At 48.2% G+C, this 21,162-nt stretch overlaps 1 protein-coding gene across 1 annotated transcript in view; it reads right to left on the bottom strand.

The window, feature by feature from the left end:
- The window catches only part of NWD1 (NACHT and WD repeat domain containing 1), a 76,460-nt gene extending 57,939 nt beyond the window's left edge, over positions 1-18,521 (bottom strand). The window contains 6 exon segments of the mRNA XM_080673169.1: positions 8,731-8,847; positions 10,720-10,752; positions 10,758-10,805; positions 15,866-15,963; positions 16,950-17,058; positions 18,390-18,521. Coding sequence (XP_080529295.1) covers positions 8,731-8,847; positions 10,720-10,752; positions 10,758-10,805; positions 15,866-15,877 — 210 coding nt within the window. The 5' untranslated portion in view covers positions 15,878-15,963; positions 16,950-17,058; positions 18,390-18,521.
- Between the last annotated feature and the right edge of the window lie 2,641 nt (positions 18,522-21,162).

Below are 21,162 nucleotides of genomic sequence, written 5' to 3'. Positions count from 1 at the left end.
AAAGATATTTGGTCCTGATCCCTGGACCCTGTGAATGTACCTTTAATCAAAAAAGGTTGTGATGTTGATTTTATGTGTCAGTTTGACTGAGCTAAGGGTTACCCAGATAGCTGGTCAAACATGCTTTCTGGGTGTGCCTGTGAGGGTGTCTCTGGAAGAATTAGCATTGGAAGTGGTGGGCTGAGTAAAGTAGATGGTCCCCAATGCTAGTGGGCCTCATCCAATCCACGAAGGGCCCCATAGAACAAAAAGGAGAAAGGGCAAACTTCCTTTCTGCTTGAGCTGAGATATCTGTCTTCTGTTGTTGGACATTGGTTCTCAGGTATTCAGACTCAGATGGGATTTACACAATCGGCCCCTCAATTCTCAGGCCTCAACACAGGCTGAATTACACTACCGGCTTTCCTGGGTCTCCTGCTTGCAGATGACATATGGTAGAACTTCTCGGCCTCCATAATCATGTGGACCAATTCCTATAACAAATCTCCTCTTATCTATGTATCTGTCTGTCTATCTATCTATCTATCTATCTATCTATCTATCTATCTATCTATCCCATTGGTTCTGTTTCTCTGGAGACCCCTCATTAATACTAGAGGCTTTGCTGATGCAATTAAGTTAGATGGGCCCTAAATGCAATCCTGAGAATATATCCTATCTAATAAAGAGGGAATATGCTAATTGACTGCCCCGTCCTCAAAGATGGCGGCACACAGTCCCCTCAAGCCTGCCAGGGCGGCAGGCATGCGGCAAGGCTGGGCCCACCTCCAGGCGGGTCCAGCCGCTCTGAGCACCTGCCTCCAGAGTCCCCCAGTCCCCTCAGTCCTCCAGCCACCCAGAGCCGGCCCGAGGCACAGGCAAGCCTCGGATGGCAGCTGCCCAGCTACCCAGGGCCGTCTGAGGCTCAAGTAACCAGGGCCGGCCGAGGCTTGCGCTGTTGGCAGTGGAGGCAGCAGAGGTGTGATGGGGCGTCGCTTTCCCCTGATCGCCTCCTGCCCTGAGGGTTCCTGGATTGTGAGAGGGGGCAGGCTGGGCTGAGGGATCACTACCTCACCTGACCATTGGTAGCGATGCCACTGCTCCTGGGTGATGAGGCCCAGGAGCAGTGGCATCGTGCATGAATTTTCATGCACCGGGCCTCTAGTATATATATAAAAGCCTAAGCGACTGTCCGACCGTCTGACCATCCAACCAGTAGCTATGACACACAATGACCACCAGGAGGCAGGCGCTCAATGCCGCAGTTGTCGGGTGACACACCCAGAACCAGAGAGGAGGGAGCCCGATTCCAGGATGCATCACCCGAGAACTGCCCTCTCGCAATCCAGGATTCCTTGGGGGATGTCAGCGAGCAGGTTTCAGCCTGATCCCCGCAGGCCAGGCTGAGGGACTCCACCAGTGCACGAATCTGTGCACCAGGCCTCTAGTCCAGCGGTCGCCAACCTTTCGGTCCTCATGGACCACCAGTGAGGTTGGCAACCGCTGCTCTAGTCTTTAATAAGAGACAGGCAGAGGGAGATTTGACACAAACAAAAGTGGAAAAGATGATATGACAGCACAGCTAGAGATTGGAGTGATGCAACCACAAGCCAAGGATGCCTGGAGCCCCCAGAAGCTGGCAAAGATAAGAAAAAATTCTCCTTGAGAAATGTAGGCAGGCGCACAGCCCTGCTGACACCTTGGTTTCAGACTTCTGGCCTCCAGGCCACAAAAGAATAAATTCGGTTGTTTTAAGCCAACTGGTTTGTGGCCATTTGTTGCAGCAGCCCCAGGACATTCGTGTTCCCCTTCTTTGCACATAAGAGGAAATGGCAGCTCCTCATATGTAGGCACTGGGTTGCCCCAGGAATAGGCACTGGGACAAGAGCTACAGGCTCCATGGGTTCTGCCCAAGCCTCATGCCCTGAGGTGGCCCTGGCAGCAGGACTGTCTCCAACAGCAGCCAGGGAGCCGGGCCCAGGGACAACTCACAAGGGCAGGAAGGATCTTGTCTTTATGTAGAATTTTGACATTTTGTTCCTTGTGGATTTTTTTTAAAAGATTGCACTAAAATATTTATCTTGATAACTACGATTTTTGGCACCCCCTTTAATTTTGTGCTGCAGGCGAGTGCCTCACTCTCCTCCCAGTTCTAATGCTCCCTGGAAAACCCGAAGTCCTGCTTCCTCCTTGTTAGATGTAGAAACTGAGGCCCCAGGGAAGGTGTCAAATTGGAATTGGAGGAGAGTGGGGGAATCAGGTCCCAACGTGGAACCTCTGATTTCTGAACACAGTCATTCCCCAAATATTTATTGAGCCAAGCCCATGACAGCTGCTCAAGAGACAGCAGTGACCAGAATGGTCTTGGTCCTTGCCTTCCTGGACCTGGGAGTCCTAACAGGTGAGTCAGGGACCAATGTCAAAGTGCAGCTGATGCTAGGAAGAAAGAATAAACATGTGGGCTGTAGAGTCAGGAAAATTCCCCTGAGGAAATGAGGATTGAGTTGCAGAATAAGATCTGAGAAGGATGCACTGGACAAAGAGCCTGGCAAACAGGGAAAATGGCATGTGCAAAGGCCCTGTGGCAGGAAGTGCAGGCATGTACAAGCAGAGGAAACAGCATGTTCCAGTGCAGGAAAGCACCAATAAGAAGGGAGCAGGCGGGGGGAGAAAAGGCCATCCTGCGGGCATAATTTTGTAGGGTGTGGTGAGGACCAAATATTTTGGTTCTGGTGCTGAGAACGCTAGGAGGCCCTCTCTCTGCCCCAACAGATTCCGAGAAAGTGCAGACTGGAATGCAAGAGAATTAGGTCTAGAACATAGGATCCAAAGTCTCGAGTTTCCTCATGAAATGGAAGCAAGCACCCCTCCCTATTAATGGGGTTGTTTCAGAATATTCCAGGGGTGTGCACCCCGGAAACCTGGATATGGAATCTGAGATGACAGGATGTTGAAGAGGACGCGGTTCTCCCAGGGCCTTCCCAATAGCCACAGCCTTGGAGGGAAAAGGGAAGTTGAGAAAGGTGTCACCAGCCAACCACAGACCAGAAATCTTAGGAAGAAGACAGATGGTTAAAAAAATATTTTTTTAAAAAATTAAATACTCGGGTCAGTGGTACCAAAACAAGGGGAGTGGAAAGAGCTGCAAAGAATGAGATCAAGGAGCTATCAGGAGCAACTGTCTGGAGACTCTGGAGCTTCTGGTGCGCCAAGAGACCCAGGGCCTTGAGAAGTGCCTGAGGAGAGGTCCCCTGCCACGCCGCCTAATGACTTATTTACCAGAGAGAAGCCTCTCCAAGGGCCCCCCACACAGCTCTGATTTCCATGGAGAGCCCCCCAAACGGAGCCACGAAAGGAGAATGAAGCTGTGACTCTGGGGCAGCAGAGGGGAGGTACCCGGTACAGCAGGAGAGCAGGACGTGGGTAGAGGCCCTCCATCCGGCCGGCCCACAGAGGCCCTCTGGAAGGATTTGCGAGGTCCCTGGGCCGGCGGGGCCTGGGAGAGGCTGAGAGATCAGCCTCGGTTCCCCTGGTCACCTGGAAACTGTGTTGTGCTTTTCACTGCCTTCGTGCAGTGCAAAATCAAATTCCCCCTGGAGTTCCTTTTCTCCCCACCTCCCTTTTCCCTTTAATCATTTTTTTTCTTTGAAACTTAACAAAATGATCAATCACCAGGCTCATTTGGAAAGCTAAAATGAGAAGATTGGGAAAACATTATTTATGAAGGAGATACACAAGCAAGAGTGTAGAGCTTTCCAGATGTTAGGTTGTATTTTAAAGCAACAATAATGAAAACAGTGGTTCAAAAGGTAAAAACATCCAGTTACAAGATACACAAGTCCTTGGGATGTAATGTACAATGTGACGGCTGTACTGAGCACGGCCGCGTGGGATATTTGAAAGCTGATCCTGAGAGTTCTCATTACAAGGGAAAAAAATCCTTCTCTTTTGCTTTCTTTATTTGTATCTATATGAAATGATGGATGTTAACAAAACTTATTATAGTAATCACTTCACAGTTTATGTAAGTCAAGTCATTATGCTGTATACCTTAAACATACAGTATACAATGCTGTATATCAGTTATATATACTAATAAAAGGGTAATATGCTAATTAGACTGGGAGACCTTCTGGACAAAGCCATGGTGGCGGGGCCGAGGCAGAGGCAGTTAGGGGCGATTAGGCCAGGAGGGGAGGGCAGTTGGGGATGATCAGGCTGGGGGGAGCAGTTGGGGGAGAGAAGGCCAGCAGGCAGAGTGGTTAGGGGCGATCAGGCAGGCAGGCAGGTGAGCGGTTAGGAGCCAGCAGTCCCTGATTGTGAGAGGGATGTCCCAGATTGGAGAGGGTGCAGGCCGGCTGAGGAACACACACCCCCGTGCACGAATTTCGTGCACTGGGCCACTAGTATCTCAATAAAGCTGGAGGGGGCAGAAAAAAAAGGTGGTGCCAAGAAAAGGATACAGCAAAAGAGTGAACCCAAGTGCCATCCTATATAATAAAAGCGTAGAATGCAAATTGTCACCTCGACTGGGACTTCGTCCAGGAGTTCGACCAGGGAGCAGGGCCCACTGGGGGGAAGGAGGGAGGCCCCGGCCAGCAGCCGGCAGCAGCAAGGGACCCTACTAGTTCATGAATTTCATGCACTGGGCCTCTAGTTGTATAGACAAAACAATGTATAACAAAGGAAGCTTCTCACACACCTTGTTTTTTATAGGGAGGCCTGCTCTCTTGGGCAGCACTTTCTGCACCACTGGAAGTGTTCTCGTCTGTGCTCTCCAATTACAGTGGCTCCTTGCCATCCCAGTGTGGGTAGGAGGACTGAGGAACTGAAATTTTACTTCTGCTTGATTTTAAATAATTTAAGTTTAAATCACCACATGTGGTTCATAACTACCACACTGGGCAGGCAATTCTAAGGCCAAACACACCTCACCTAGTTCTCTTTATTTCCCTAGAAAAGAGCTTTTAAAATGGGGCCATACTCTCCTACATTCTACGTTCTTATCTCCAGGAGAGGTTCAGAGTATTTTTATTTTTATTGGTAGCTGCTCGAAGCTCCTTTGTGATTAAGGTGTGTTGGGCAAAGATACTTTCTTGGCTTTTCCTCTTTTACTGTTCTTTTTCTTTAATCCTCACTGGAGAACCTCCCAGGTTCTTTGGGGTCTTTTAGTTGGAGTTTATAAACGTTAAGGCATTTGTTTAGAAAAAAATGTTTTTGGTTTTTTGTGTATGTGTGTTTTTTGTGGGTTTTTTTTGTGTTGTTTTTTTTTTTTGTCTCTTTTATTCTCTATATTTATAAGATATTTTTTAAATTGTTTATTTTTTTAAACTGGTAAGGCATTTTCAGAGTTGGGATACTTTTCAATAATTATTTTAGTTTTCAGTATTCTTTTTTAAAATCCTCACCCTAGGATATGTTCATTAATTTTAGAGAGAGAGGAAGGGAGAGAGGGAGAGACAGAGAGAAACATCGACTGGTTGCCTCCCAAACGTGCTCCAACCGGGGAACGAACCCACAACCTTTTGGTGCATGGGATGGTTTTCCAACCCACTGAACCACCCAGACACGGCAGTTTGGGCACTTTTTCAATTAAAGGGTGATTATAAGAAGTATTGTGCACTGCTGGTGGGAATGCAGACTCGTGTAGCCACTGTGTAAAACAGGAGTTTCCTCAAAAAATTAAAAAGGGAATTCCCTTCTGACCCAGTGATCCCACTTCTAGGAATATATCCTTAGAAATCAGAAATACCAGTCAGAAAGAATGTATGCACCCCTATGTTCATAGCAGCACAATTTACAATGGCTAAGACTTGGAAACAGCCTATGTGGTCATCAGCAGGTGAGTGGATAAAAAAGCTGTGGTACATTTACACAATGGAATACTACCCAGCTGTTAAAAAAGAAAGAACTCTTACCATTTGCAACAGCATGAACCTGGAGAGTATTATGGGAAGCGAAATAAGCCAGTCAGAGAAAGACAAGTATCATATGATCTCACTCATATGTGGAATCTAATGAACAAAATAGATCCAGAGACATAGACGCATGGGACAGACTGTGGAATCTCAGAGGGAAGACAGGGGAGTGTGTGTGGGTGGGAAGAGATCAACCAAAGAACTTGTATGCATATATGCATAACCCATGGTCACAGACAATAGGGTAATGAAGGCCTGGGGTTAGGGGTGGAGGTGGGTTAGAAGAGGTCAGTGGGGGGAAAAGGGGACATGTGTAATACTTTCAACAATAAAGACTTAGGGAGAAACCAAGATGGCGGCATAGGTAAACACCTAAACTGCTGCCTCGCACAACAATTTCAAAACTACAACTAAAAGACAGAACGGACACCATCCAGAACCACAGGAAAGCTGGCTGAGTGAAAATTCTACAACTAGAAGGAAAGAGGAAAGCTCACAGAGAATTGGAGGTACGGCAAAGGGGCTTTGTGCGCGCAGAGAGGAAGGGCGGCTGAGAGCCTGGCTGACTTTCTCTGGCGGAAGGGGGAAGGAAGCCTCCGACCGCACTGAACCCCAGTTCTGACTGCACTGAACCCCAGTTCCGGGCGAACCCCTGGGGACCCACGCTCTTACGGGGGGAGTCTGGACTCTCAGGCGGAGACTCGAGCTGGGAAAGGCAGAAGTCTGAAGGCGCACACGGGCCAGTGCGCACAAAGGCTGCGGAGGTTGCCACAGGCTTTCCCTAGTGGAAGGGAGTCAGAGGATTCTGACTGCACTGAGCCCCAGTTCTGACTGCAGTGAACCCCAGTTCCAGGCGAGCCCCTGGGGACCCACGCTCTTGTGAGGGGAGTCTGGACTCTCAGGCGGAGACTCGAGCTGGGGAAGGCGGAGGACTGAAAGCGCACATGCGCGCAAGGGCAAGGCTGACAGGAAGCCAAAACTGAGACTCCACCCCATCCAAGCTGAGCACAGAGGCTATTGCAATTTGGCAAGTCTAATCCTATAAGGCTGTCTCCAGCACCGAACTTCTCCCAGCATAGACACAGCTGATCCTTACAGCCAACTGGCCCGGAGGTCAATTCTTCCCAGTGATACCAACAACAATAAAGACTTAATTACAACAAGGCTGTACACACAGTCCACAAAGGGGTGCACCAAGAGTGTCCACCTCAGGTTAACTGGGGAAGCAGACCCACTGGGCCATATTGGAAACCTAGCACAAATATCTACCTTACCAACTCAGGGAATCAGTGAAAATGCGGGGTCAAAGAATCAGATCACAAACGAAAGAAATGGAGGAAAACAAACGACTGGATATAGAATTCAAAACCACGGTTATAAGACTTTTTAAGAATATCCTAGAAAAGGCCGATAAATATAACGAGACGCTCGAAGATATGAAAAAGGACCAACTAGAAATTAAACATACACTGACTGAAATAAAAAATATTATACAGAGACCCAGAAACAGAATAGAGGAACCCAAGAATCAAGTCAAAGAATTGAAATACAAAGAAGCAAAAAACACTCAACCGAAAAAGCAAAAACCAAAAAAAAAAAATCCAAAAAGTTGAAGATAATGTAAGAAGACTCTGGGACAACTTCAAGCGTACCAACATCAGAATTATGGGGGTGCCAGAAGAAGAGAGAGAGCAAGATACTGAAAACCTATTTGAAGAAATAATGAACGAAAACTTCCCCCACCTGGTGAAAGAAATAGACTTACAAGTCCAGGAAGCCCACAGAACCCCAAACAAAAGGAATCCAAAGAGGACCACACCAAGACACATCATAATTAAAATGCCAAGAGCAAAAGACAGAGAGAATATTAAAAGCAGCAAGAGAAAAACAGTTAGTTACCTACAAGGGAGCACCCATACGACTGTCAGCTGACTTCTCAACAGAAACTATGCAGGCCAGACGGGAGTGGCAAGAAATTTTCAATGTGATGAATAGCAAGAACCTACAACCAAGATTACTCTACCCAGCAAAGCTATCATTCAGAATTGAAGGGCAGATAAAGAGCTTCACAGATAAGAAAAAGCTGAAGGAGTTCATCACCACCAAACCAGTATTATATGAAATGCTGAAAGGTATTCTTAAAGAAGAGGAAGAAGAAAAAAGTAAAGAGAAAAATTATGAACAACAAATACATATCTATCAACAAGTGAACCTAAAAATCAAGTGAATTAAAAACCTGAGGAACAGAATAATCTGGTGAATATAATAGAATCAGGGGCATAGAAAGGGAGTGGACTGATAATTCTCAGGGGGAAAGGGGTATGGGGGGTTCATGAAGAGAATGGACAAAAATCATACACCTATGGATGAGGACAGTGGGGGGGAGGTAAGGGCAGAAGGTGGGGTGGGAAATGGGTGGAGGGGAGCTATGGGGGGAAAAAGGAGAAATAATTGTAATAATCTGAATAAAGATTTATTTAAAAAAAAACACAAAACAATAAAGACTTAAAATATAAATAAATGAAGTAGATGGGGTGGGAAAGCTCATGGAAAGTCCAGAGCCAATCCTAAGATCCCTTTGGACTTCAACACTCTGCTCTCTAACTTACCTGCTGCTTGCACTTGACTGTTAATGTCTGGATGTCAGCTAGCTCTGCAGAAAACGTGCTGCGAATGATTAGCAATGTCTGCCACAGACAGGCTATGGAGATAGGGTATGATAGCAGAAATGCCACCTATATCCCTCCATGCCTGGATTTGGCTGGGAAGCAGGAGCCAAATCCTGGTGCTAGAAGAGACGTAAGAGTGACCCCATCTCTCCCAAGAGACTCACAACAAAAGCCGGCCCTAGGGATGTTTTCCGACACCGATCAAGCTCCTCCAAGCAGAGTTCCGTGGTCATGTGGTCCGTGGCCTGTGTGTGCTGAATTCCCCACCTCAGATCGACGACCTGGAGATTACAAGTGTGGGTGTGTCAGGAACATGGCGGGATCGGTGACTTTTCCGTTACCTTTGGCAAAGGCATAAAGTTTCTTTCAATAACTTTTGACAGCTTCTCCCCGAAGGGGGATGTCTGGATTAAAAGAACTTGAATGAATGCCCAGAGTAATCCTGAGAAAAAGATCAGGCAGATCCAGATCGGGGGCATCCTGCAGGATGCCAAGCCAGTCCTCCCCGAGACTGCCAAGGTCATGAGCAATACGGGAAGACCAAGGAGCCATCCCAAACTGGAGGAGACTGGGGAGACCTGCGGGGGCAGCGGGGGCGGTGGGGAGGGGGCGCTTGAGACCAGAGAGAACTGGTGACATCTGGGTAACATCAGGAGGCTGGTTAATAACAATGTGCCAGTGTCCATTTCTTAGTTGTACAAATGCACCTGATAATGTGAGATATTCACATTCAGGGGAAAAACTGGGTGCAAGATATATGGGAACTCTGTATCACACACAAGCTTCCTGTAAATCTCAATCCCAAAGTAGAAGTTTACTTAAAAACATTAAAAAAAAATTAAGACCCTGAGCATTTTCAAACTGTTTCTTTTAAAGCAAGGACATGTCCACACTTGTTCGCAGAGCTTTCTTTGCGAAGGAGGGTGTTTCGTTTGGCCAAAATCAGATGTGGCCAAGTCGCCTTGGCAACCACACGCTTGCGGTCCATTTTTGCCTGCTAGCCAGAGGAGGGCCCCCGGCAGAATGGCTCAATTCAAGGAGCGAGGCTGACCCCCTGAAAGGCTGGGATGAGGAAGCAGGGAGGATGGGACTCAGAATAGTCCCTACCTCTTTAAATTATTTTGCCCCGAGGGAAAGACACATCAATTCCTAGTGAACTACAGCACAGGGTGAAAGGACCACAGTGCTGAATGTGACTGGAGGAAGGAAGGGAGGAAGAAAAAGGGTCAGCCATCAGCCCTGGGCAAGAACCTTCCTCTCTGTGGGCCACCGTCCCCCATCTCTGATTGAGGATGTCTGCAGTGCGTGCTGCCTAGCTAGCGCCCATGTAGACATTAAGGGATGAACATTGGCATTTCATCAGTTCTCAACGTGTAGGTTTTCCTTTCCAGTGCCTCTGCATGGAGCTGTGTCTCATGCTCAATGGCAGGCAGTCGAATTTCCAGCACTGCTTCTTTCTTACTAATATATCAATGGCAGTTGGTCTTATAATCCAGGGACTTTGAGGTGCTGAATTGCTGTCATAAATGGCAAGGAGGCAGCGCCCGTTAGAGCTGAGACCCCCAAAGATGGTTTGTCAGTTTCCACATCAAACATACAGGCAGTGACTCTCCCCGCCCCCCCCCCCCCCCCCGCCCCAAGATTGATTGGTGTGAGCTGTAGGAGACTCTGTTTGGGGGCAGTAGCGACTGTGTCCAGCACTCTGGAAAAAGGCACATCCCACTCAACACCCACCCTGCATATCCCACAGTCCTCAAGCTGCCCCAGGGCAGGCAGGGCCAGGAGGGCAGGGAAGACAACACATAAGTGACGCGTCCAAGGAGCAGGGTCTCAAGGCTTCTGCTCCTAGAACTGGGTCACCCCGCCTGTGCCAACCGCAGTGCCCACCGCACAGCCATCATCCCTCCACCTGCCTTTTCAAAAGACTTTTATCTCCCTGGGCCGTTGCCAGAACCAGCTACAGAATTTGCAGGGTCTGCTGCAAAAAGAAAATGCGAGTCTCTTGTTCAAAAATCATGATGAATTTCAAGACTCAACAGGAAAGCATGAAACTGAGCACAGAGCCCCGGGGGACTGCCCAGGTGGCACACCCTTGTTCCCTCCTCCCAGGGAGAGGAAACTGAGGCAGGGAGGCGTGGGCAGCTGAGGATTACCTCAAACATCAGGCCATGCTTTTGGCAGAAGGTCTGCACTTCGGGGTACGCGGTCGTCTGCAGAGCTTCTCTCTCCGCATCCATATCTGCAAGGAACGACATGGACGGCGTTCGATGGAAGAACCCAGAACTCTATCCTGGTCCATGGCTCTGATTTTCGCTCCATTCCCTCCCACCCAGGCGGAGGCCCTTGAGGGGACATCAAAAGATACAAATACATGAGGTAAACCTAAGGAGACAAACCTCCTGGATTGCCTGGGACTTTCCAGCTATTAGCACTAAACATCCCACATCCCAGGAAACCCTTAGCTCCCAGCTAACCAGGGTGGGTAGTTGCCCTGGGTTAGGGCTGCCAGATAAAATACAGGATGCTCATGAGAACTTGCATTTCAGACAAACAATGAATAACTTGGTAGCATACGTATAGCCCATTCCACACACCATTTGGATAAATTTGCATTTCTTTTTTTTTTTAAATATATTTTATTGATTTTTTACAGAGAGGAAGGAAGAGTGATAGATAGTCAGAAACATCGATGAGAGAGAAACATCGATCAGCTGCCTCCTGCACACCTCCCACTGGGGACGTGCCCGCAACCAAGCTACATGCCCTCGACCGGAATCGAACCCGGGACCCTTCAGTCCGCAGGCTGACGCTCTTCCACTGAGCCAAACCGGTTTTGGCTAAATTTGCATTTCTAATAAACCCTGTTCAATTCGCACTTCAGAGAAGCAACAAATAACCTGTTAGCATAAGTATGATCCTGTTCCATGCAATATTTGGATACCTTTGCATATCTGATAAAGCCAGTTCCATTGCATGTGAGATAAACAACAAATCATGTGTTACCATAAGGGATAGACTTATAGAAAACGATTATTCATGGTTTATCTGAAATGAAATTTAATTGGATACCCTCGTTTTGTTTTTTGGTTTATTTGTTTGTTTCTGCTAAATCTGGCAGCCCTACCCAGCATAAACCTGGATGGATTCTAAGACCTTCTCCACCACTGACTTTGCTGTGTGGCCTTATGCCAAGGGTCAGGCTAGCCTCAGTTTCCCCCTCTGCTCTTCAGGCCTGCAAGCTCCCAAAGAAGAAAAACCTCTTCTTGTCGCAGCCATTCCTGATTTTTCAGCACGCAACACGGACACTCAATAAAGGTTGGCAGAACCACTGAGTCTACAAGTAAAAGTACCTAGTGCAACATAGATTTTGAAGAAGCATTTGTTTTCTCCTCATGGCTAGGAGGAGGTCACATTAGTTTCTTTAAAAGGCCTCCCAGCCCTAGCCGGTTTGGCTCAGTGGATAGAGCGTCGGCCTGCGGACCAAAGGGTCCTGGGTTCAATTCCAGTCAAGGGCATGTCCCTTGGTTGCAGGCACCTCCCCGGCCCAGGGCCCTGGTTGGGGCGCATGCAGGAGACAACCAATCAATGTGGTTCTCTCACATCGATATTTCTCTCTGTTTTCCCTCTTTCTTCCAGTCTCTCTAAAAGATTAATGGAAAAATATCCTCCGGTGAGGATGAACAAAAAATAACTAACTAACTAAATAAATAAATAAAATAAAAGGCCTCCATATATATATATATATATACACACACACACACACACACACATATACACACACACTAGAGGCCCGGTACATGAAAATTCATGCACTGGAGCGGGGGGGGGGGGGGGGGCGGTCCCTCAGCCTGGCCTGCCCCCTCTCACAGTCTGGGAGCCACTGGTACAAAGAAGCTGCCCAGGTCAGCTGACCTCAATGCCAATCTTGTCCCACCCCCTCCCCTTCCCATGCCCGTTTTAGAAATCCCACAGGTTATTTACATTTGTCCATAAAATATCAACTGGGAAGTTTCTTTAGATCTAGACATTGCTTAGATCAAGGGCACAACAGTAAATGAGACATATATAAATAATGCAGTCTGCCAGAGCTGGCCCCTACTGGCTTGGGAGAGCAATCCTCAGGAATTCTGTGAGCCAGTGGTTGTTGACATAGCCATTATGAAAAATTAAATGATCTGAACTTGCAATGGAATACATTATAGCAAAAGCAGAGATCATAAGTACTCAAAAGTCACCGCTTCCAAATCATCTTACCACATTGGCTGTGAGCTCTGCTCCTGAGTTTGTTTACTGCCTTTGTAGCAGGAAAATACTAGAGGATGCGGGGGGGGGGGGGGGGCGGGGGGGAGGGACAGTGCCCAGTTCTTCCCCACTCCATGTTTATGAAGTCACACTGGCAGCTTGAAATTGACCATGGTGGAGGACTTGCACCACAGAAATTGGCAGACAGTACAAATCAGGTGTTTTACATGGTTTTTGTTGTTGTTTTACCTTAATATTTTTGAAGATCAGGTTATTAAACATTTGCCAGAACACTGCTCAATGTAGTTTTTGCTCTGGCGGAGCTCATAGCCTAGTGGGGGAAGCCAGGCATTAAACAAACACGTAAATTAAATAACTATAGCTTTTGGGGCCTAGGGCTTCATGGGTTCCAGGATCTGCTGGAACCCAGTGTGACTGCAACACATGGGTGAGGAGAGGATCGTATGAGATAAAGTTGGGGAGGTGAACAGTCCAGTCATGCAGGGCCGTGGGAAGACTCTGGCACTCTTTAAGCCTCGTGCACCGTGCATTCATCAGAAATGTTAGTTGCAATATCGTTTGCCACTCATAGCAACTCTATCAAGTCAGGCTCCCAGCCTAGATTATCAAAGAAACAGAGCCCTAACTGCTTTGGCTCAGTGGATAGAGTGTTGGCCTGCGGACTGAAAGGTCCCAGGTTCGATTCCGGTCAAGGGCAAGTACCTTGGTTGCGGGCACATCCCCAGTAGGGGGTGTGCAGGAGGCAGCTGGTCAATGTTTCTCTCCCATCAATGTTTCTAACTCTCTATCCTTCTCCCTTCCTCTCTGTAAAAAAATCAATAAAATTCATTTTTAGCTGAAACCGGTTTGGCTCAGTGGATAGAGCGTCAGCCTGCGGACTGAAGGGTCCCGGGTTCGATTCTGGTCAAGGGCATGTACCTTGGTTGCGGGCACATCCCCAGTGGGAGGTGTGCAGGAGGCAGCTGATTGATGTTTCTCTCTCATCGATGTTTCTAGCTCTCTATCCCACTCCCTTCCTCTCTGTAAAATATCAATAAAATATATATTTTTAAAAAAATAAAAAATAAAAATAAAATAAAAATAAAATAAAAATTTATTTTTTAAAAAAAAGAATTAAAAAAAAAAATAAAGAAGAAACAGAGGGTCTGGGACGCTCCCCTTTACCGGTTCCCACATGGGTCACTGGCCGGGCTGCATTCACATCCAGGTCTCTTAGGGGACACTGTGAGCCATGCCCATTGCCCTGGCACCCCCAAGAGTGTCCCCTGGCCTCGAAAACCCAAGCCCTGCCCCGCCCCTTACCTGAGACCGTGGAGCTGATGAAGATGGCCACACTGTTGGATGGAGGTTCTGGGAGGGGGCCTGCCTGACCCTGGAGAAGCCGCCGGCGGGTGCCTGGGCTGAGGGGGCCCGTGCTCATGCTGACCACCCACTTGGACGATCTTTCCCCGGGACAGGGACTGGGTCTCAGACACCTCACACCAGTGGCCGAGTGGCCTTCCTGGGAGGCCAGCCAGGCAGGGCCATCGGAGTGGGGTGTGTCTGTCTCACCCTCCAAGGCCCCCTCAGTGACCTGCAGCCCTGTCACCTGCGGTGTCCCTGGGGAACTGAACCAACTGCTCCCCGCTGCTCTGCTTGGTCTGCTAACAATGCTAATGGGTGGACGTTGGATTGTGACCTCTCAGCCAAGGTCCCTGGATGTTGGCTCCTCCAGGCACCGGAGCCTTTTGCCCCTCAACCAACCAGCTTCTCGCCCTAAGAGCTCAGCAGTCGCCACAGCAACTGTGGTTTCTTGGTGCTTGGCACTGGGGCCCAGGGACCAGCCAGCCTCTCCAACACCTGGGTCCCCTGGGGCTCCACGAAAGTTGAGCTTGGGCCCAGGTGTACAGAGGGAGACTGTAGGATGCTGGGAGCTGTGCCCAGCCCTGCCAGGGTAAGCCCAAAGGATGAACACTCAGAGGCACTCCCCACCCGGTCCTGCGCTCACCATTCCCTCCAACAAATGTCCAAGCACCTCGTGTACTATGTAAACCAGCAGTTCTCAACCGGGGACCATTCTCTCCCCAGGGGACACTTGCAATGGCCGCAGACACTTTGGTTGTCATGACTGGGGAGGGGGAGCTATTGGCATCTAGTGGGTGGGGCCCAGGGATGTTGCTGAGCCTCCTGCAGGGCCCAGGGCAGCACGACCACAGAGAATTCTCTGTCCCCTAATGTGAGCAGTGCAGGAAACTGAGAAAGCACTTTAAATAAACTCATCACATCTCCTTGCCTGCAGGAGGCCTGGGGCTGAGGCCAGCTGTCTTTGATAAGAAGGGAGATTAGCAAGTCTCCAGGGGCAGTTAGGACCCTGCCCACATCAAACTGATGAGCTCTTTGAAATAAGCAAAAAATTCCACTCCCAGCAACATGGATAGACCTCGAGGGCATTGTGCTAGGGGCTAGGCGAAATAAGTCAGACAGACAAATAACTGTGATGGCGCTTACCTGTGAACTCTAAAAGGGCCAAACTCAGAGAAACAGAGAGTAGGGGAGGTGAAGGGAATGGGGAGATGTTGGTCAAAGGTTACAAATTTCCAATTATAAGATGAATAAGTTCTATAAAATAAATAAATAAACAAACACACACAAAAACAGATGAATAAGTCCTGGAGATCTGACGTACAGGATGGCGATCATAGTTAATGATACCGTATTATATACTTGAAACTTGCTAAGACAGTAGATCTTAAATCTCACCACACACACACAAAAAAAATGGTAACTATGTGATAAATGCGTTAGATAACCTACTATGGTAACCAATTTGTGACATATAAGTGCATCAAGTCCACATGCTGTACACTTCAAACTTAAACGATATTATGTGTTGATTACATCACAATAAAGCAAGGAAAAAAATAATAAAAACCACAGGCTGTGTAGCCAGGGGAAAGACCTTCTCACGATTAGACCTCATTGGAAATGCCCTGGTGATCTAAGGCCTGCCCACCCGCCTGTCAATATTAGTAAAGCACAGACAGAAGGGAGCTGTACCTCGACGTCCATGGGCCCGGCGGGAGTGCTGTCTCCTCCACCGCCTTCCCGGAGGATTCAAGCAAGTGGCCTGTCTCCCAGGACATCAGCTGCATGGTCTGTGAAACGGGAGTGAGGGCCACTCAGGGGTGGGCTAGGGGGGGACAGTGAGGCACCCCCCTTGGGGGCAGCACATGAGGAAGCGCGATGTGCCTGAAGATCAAGATGAATGCCAAAATGCCCGTGACCAACAGAATGTGCACCAGGCACTTGGGAGATGGTAAGTAAAGTCCCCACTTTACCTGCGGGCACTCAAGAAATGGTAGCATCAGTTCAATCAAGTAGTTTGAGCTTTTCCATACCTCTTCCTTCTCTGCCTCAATTTCCCTTCCCTGCCTTGTCCACTCAGGAAAGACCCTGTTGCTCTGGGGCCCCCAAGACCACCCTCGGTTTCAGGGATTCACTAAAAGGATTCACAGGATTCAGAAAAGGCTGTTTTACTCATAATTATGGTTTGTTGCAGTGAAAGGATGCAGATTAACAGAGAGTTTCAAGGCCTGGATCAGAAGGGAAAGTTACTTTTTATTATACAGATGCTAAGTCAAAAATGCACTTAATGCCACACTGTAGAGTATCTGTTGTCCACCCTCATGACCACATGGCTGACTGGAGCTGGGCCCCCTGCCACTGCCCAGCACCAGGAGAGAGTTCCGCCCCACATATCCTTGGCCCAGGAAAAGATCAACATTCAGGATTCGAAGTAGGATGTCGTATTTGTTTTTTTTATTTTTTTGTCCCTTTTCTTTTGTAAATGTCTCATTACTAAAACAAGGTGAGCTGAAAGGAGACCTTCAGTGTAAGATTACTCCAACACTGGCTGTATGAAAAAGATGAACAAGCAGCTCCTGCTTGACACTGGGTGGTAACTGAGGGCCCCTATGAGGAAGCCGCACACACACTCAAGGATACAGATTGAAATCAGCCAAGGGAAGAGGCGTGAGCTTCTAATCGTCCCCTCCCAGTGGAGTCGTGCAGACAGGGTTTAATTCTCATAGCGACGACGTGTGACAACATGCACGGTGTTCTGCAAGCCGGGGAAGCTCACCCAAGCCTTGGTGTCCAGGGTTTTTACTGGGTGTTGCTCATATAGACATGGCGTACCTCAGTCTTCAGCCCCTCCAGCAGTCCAGTTCATACCGTATGGCCCAGGGCCCCTGGTATAAGTCAGAGTGTTAGCATCGGTTATCAGGCATATCCCAAAGCCCCTAAGTTAACGAAGATCCTCTTATCAGTCAGGTTATTTCCAGGGCTTTTAAGGGACACCTCCCAGGAGCTGGGCAAAGGCCAAAACTTTCCTGCGCCGGATATGGACAAGCCAGGCCTGCTGAGTTAGTCCTCTGTTGCACGGGCCTGATGAATGTTGTGATGTGGAGTTGACTGTCAGCATTTTATGGATGGGAAACAGGCTCAGAGGGAGAACTTTCTCACTAGCCTAGAAGCACAGGGTCGGGGAGCAAATACTGCTATCCCTCTCCTCCAGGGACCTCCACCCCCAGCCCGGCCATCCAGCCAGCTTCCCACAGTCCACCCAGACCCTCTGGTTTAGTCACACTCGGCTGACCTCTCCTAGGCCTCAGCTCTGGGCTCTAGTGTCTGTCTAGGGCCTTATCGTAGCCTCTCTTCATCTGTCTCCTGACTTGGAACTTGCCTCCCTGGAAATCTCTGTTCCTTTTCCCATGTCCTGGGTCCCCAGGATGCCCCTTGGACGTGACCCCACTCCAGTGCAGGGCCACATTCCCTTGGTTACCATTATCTGATGTTCATAGAAGGATTGGGAGGTGTTAACCTTGACACTCACACCAGGCTTTCTTTCTTCCCTCTCACCCAGTCTTTTCCAGTATCAGCATGACTGACATTTGGGGATGTCATCCTTTGCAGTGAGGGCTGTCCTGTGCACTGTAGGATGTGGGCCAGCATCCTGGCTTCAACCCACTGGATTTCAGTAGCAGTACCTCTCTCCCCAAGTTGTGACAATCAAAACTATCTCCAGCTCTGGCTGGGTGGCTTAGTTAGTTGGTTGGAACATCACCCTGTGCACCAAAAAATTGTGGGTTTGCTTCCCGGTGAAGGCACATACCTAGGTTTCGGGTTTGACTCCCAGGTCAGGGTATATACGGGAGGCAACCAATTGGTCTCTCTCTCTCTCTCTTTCTCTCTCTCTCTCTCTCATTCTCTCTAAAATCAATAAAAACATATCCTATAGTGAGATTAAAAAAAAAAAACTATCTCCAGACATTGCCAATGTTTACTAGGCTCGCTATAACAATGCCTGGTTAAGAAACCCTGGTCTAACATAGCTGATTTATTTTAACCTCAGGGCCTTTGCACATGCCATGAATACCCCATTCTTCATCCTTTCATGTCTTCCACATTTCAGCTTAAATGCCACCTCCTGAGAGGCCCTCCTTTACCCTCCCATTACTCAGTGACCTCCCAGGTCACTCGGACGCCATCACCCTATTTTAATTCTCTGCATGGTACTCACCACCAGCTGGTGTTTCTTCTTTGCTTGTTTACTGGTTGTCTCTCCTGCGAGAATGTGACTTCCACAAGTGAAGGACCTTGTCTGTCAAGATTGGCGTGCCTGGAACATAGTAGGTGCTTAGTAAATAATGGTCACATCAACAGGCTCATTCACAACTACCCATCTTTCTCAGCTCCTGTTTGCCACTGCAGACAACGAAGCAGGACCGGCCTTTCCTGGGAAGGACTTGCCACAACTGCCTCCTGGGTTTCCTGGGGGGGCTCCAGCCTCCCTCTCACTCCTGCTGCGGGCGGAAGGGCCAATTTGCAATCCTCTAGGGAAGCAGGTTGGAAAAGAAAGTTTTTGGGGCTCAGCACTGATCGGAAGGCAAGCCCCTGGCAATCCTAGTCACTTTTGTCTTAGGTATTTCACAGGTCTCTCGCTGCCAATTCCCCCAGCAACTGGGATAATGAAAGAAATTATGTGGTTCTCAGGCCCTGGCTTAGCTGGGCACTTAGCCAGGCTTGGCAGTTAACTGTTGTGTGCCAGGCTAATGTAGTCAACATAGCAGATGCTTCTGTTGAGGGTCCATGAGGTGTCAGCTGGTTGGCCTTTGGCATCAGCAGTCCACACACAACCCAAGAGGCAAATATTGTGATCCTGTACCACGCATGAAGAAATGAGGTCTAGAGAGAGAGACCCCTTGTGTGGGCCACTCTGAACTCGAGTCTTCTCAGCAACCTCCTGGGTTGGTAAGAGAATGAAATGCACATGTATAGTGAGCCTAGCGCTACTCTTGGGTCATGCAAAAGGCCCTCAAAATGTTGGCCATGATTACTTACTATTATTACCAGACTGGCTCAACAAGTGGCAGAGTCCGGAATCAACGCCTCGGGTGTCCACGTTCCAGCAAGTGTTAATAAAATCGAAGTCTCTAGAGCAGGGTTTTCCATCCTTGGCACTGCTGACATTTGGGGCTGGTTCATCCTCTGGGGTGGAGGGGGGGGGGGGCGGGGGCGGGGGCGGGGCGTCCTGTGCACAGTGGGATGTTGAGAAGTGTCCTGACCTCTCCTCGACTACATGCTCATAGTACCACCACTCCTAACACTGCTCCCTGTTCCCTGAGGGGGCAGAGTCCCCACCTCCATCCCCTGGATGACAACCACTGCTCTATATATACTCATGTTACTATAATCATGTTGCTACATGTTGGGTAACTTTTTAACTTCAGGTGCAAATATACATACTCTCCACTACTACCATGACCTGGGGACTTCAGTTTGCTATCCAGGTTTACTCATGATGAAAATCAGCTTCAGAGAAATTCAATAAGTTGCCCAAGCCCTAGCCGGTTTGGCTCAGTGGATGGAGCGTCGGCCTGAGGACTGAAAGATCCCGGATTCGATTCTGGGCAGGGGCACGTGCCTGGGTTGCGGGCTCCATCTCCGGCGGGGGCCGTGCGGGAGGCAGCTATTCAGTGATTCTCTCTCATCATTGATGTTTCTATCTCTCTCTCCCGCTCCCTTCCTCTCTGAGATCAATAAAAATATATTTAAAAAAATAATAATAATTTTCCCAAGCTGAACGGAGAGTCCAACCTATTTGTTGGCCATCTTGGGATCTATGAGTGTTAAAGAATTCTATTCAAAGCTTTTAACATGTGATTATGGTATTGTTAGGTTATAAAAGAATCTTTATCTTTTGGAGATACATAACAAAAATATTTATAGAGTGATAAGGTATATAGAACGACTGAGATTTGCTTAGAAATAATCCCAGGTGGCAAGGAGGATGGGATGAGGTTGGCTAGGGGGTGATGAAGATCAGGGCTGGGACTGGGGGCTCCTTCTATGATTCTGCCTACTTTTATGTATGAAATTCTCCATAGTGAAAGTGTAAAATATTCTTCCATCTGTGTTCTTAGGGAATGGTCATGATTATTCTGTGTTGATAGGTGCTGAGCCCAGGGGATTTCCATGCCTCTGCCATCCCCAAACGCCCAATGTTATCATCCCCACCTTAAAGAGGAGAAATCCAGGCTGGGAGATGTTCATAAACGGAATCGCAGTCTCAGCCTCCGAGGTGCCTGCGCGGAGCATGAGCAGGGTAGCAGCGCCCCCTGGGGTCCAGCACAGAAACTGTCACGTGAATGGGCAGAAGCCGCTGTAACCCCAGAGTGTAGGAGGGGGAGACAGGTGAGACATTGTCCTGGAACACAACATTGGGGCGGGGGTGGGAGGGGTGGGGGGAGGGGTGGGGGAAGAGGAACACCCCCCAAAAACCCCAGCAATAAAGATAAATAATCTCTCTTCAGTTTTTAAATTGTGGTAAAAGGATAACTATTTTAGTGAAATTTTTTTAAAAATCCAAATCAATGAAGAAAAATTTCACAATAAATGAGATGTCATGATTTTGAATACAGCGAGGCAAGTCAGGGGATGTGGAAACCAGGGCTGAAACCTGTTTTTATTTTTATTTTGCTCATCGTGGATATTTTGCATTGCTTGGATTTTTAAAAATATTATTTCAAAATAGTATTTATCTGCGAATTAAAACCACAGTGAGATACTACCACCTCACGCCCACTAGGATGGCTAGAGTAAAAAAAGTAGAAAATAACAAGTGGTGAGGATGTGGAGGAACTGGAACCTTCGTACCCTGCTGCTAGAAATGTAAAATGTGACAGTCGCTATGGAAAACAGTGTGTCAGGTCCTTTGAAAGTTAAACACATGCCAGCCAGTGTGGCTCAGTAGTTGAGCATCAAACCCATGAACCAGGAGGTCACAGTACGAT

Source organism: Plecotus auritus (assembly GCF_963455305.1).
Source record: "Plecotus auritus genome assembly, chromosome: 6".
In the NCBI taxonomy this organism is placed as follows: Eukaryota; Metazoa; Chordata; class Mammalia; order Chiroptera; family Vespertilionidae; genus Plecotus; species Plecotus auritus.
The sequence above is the reverse complement of the archived record's forward strand: the minus strand, read 5'-3'. Positions and strand labels throughout refer to the sequence as shown.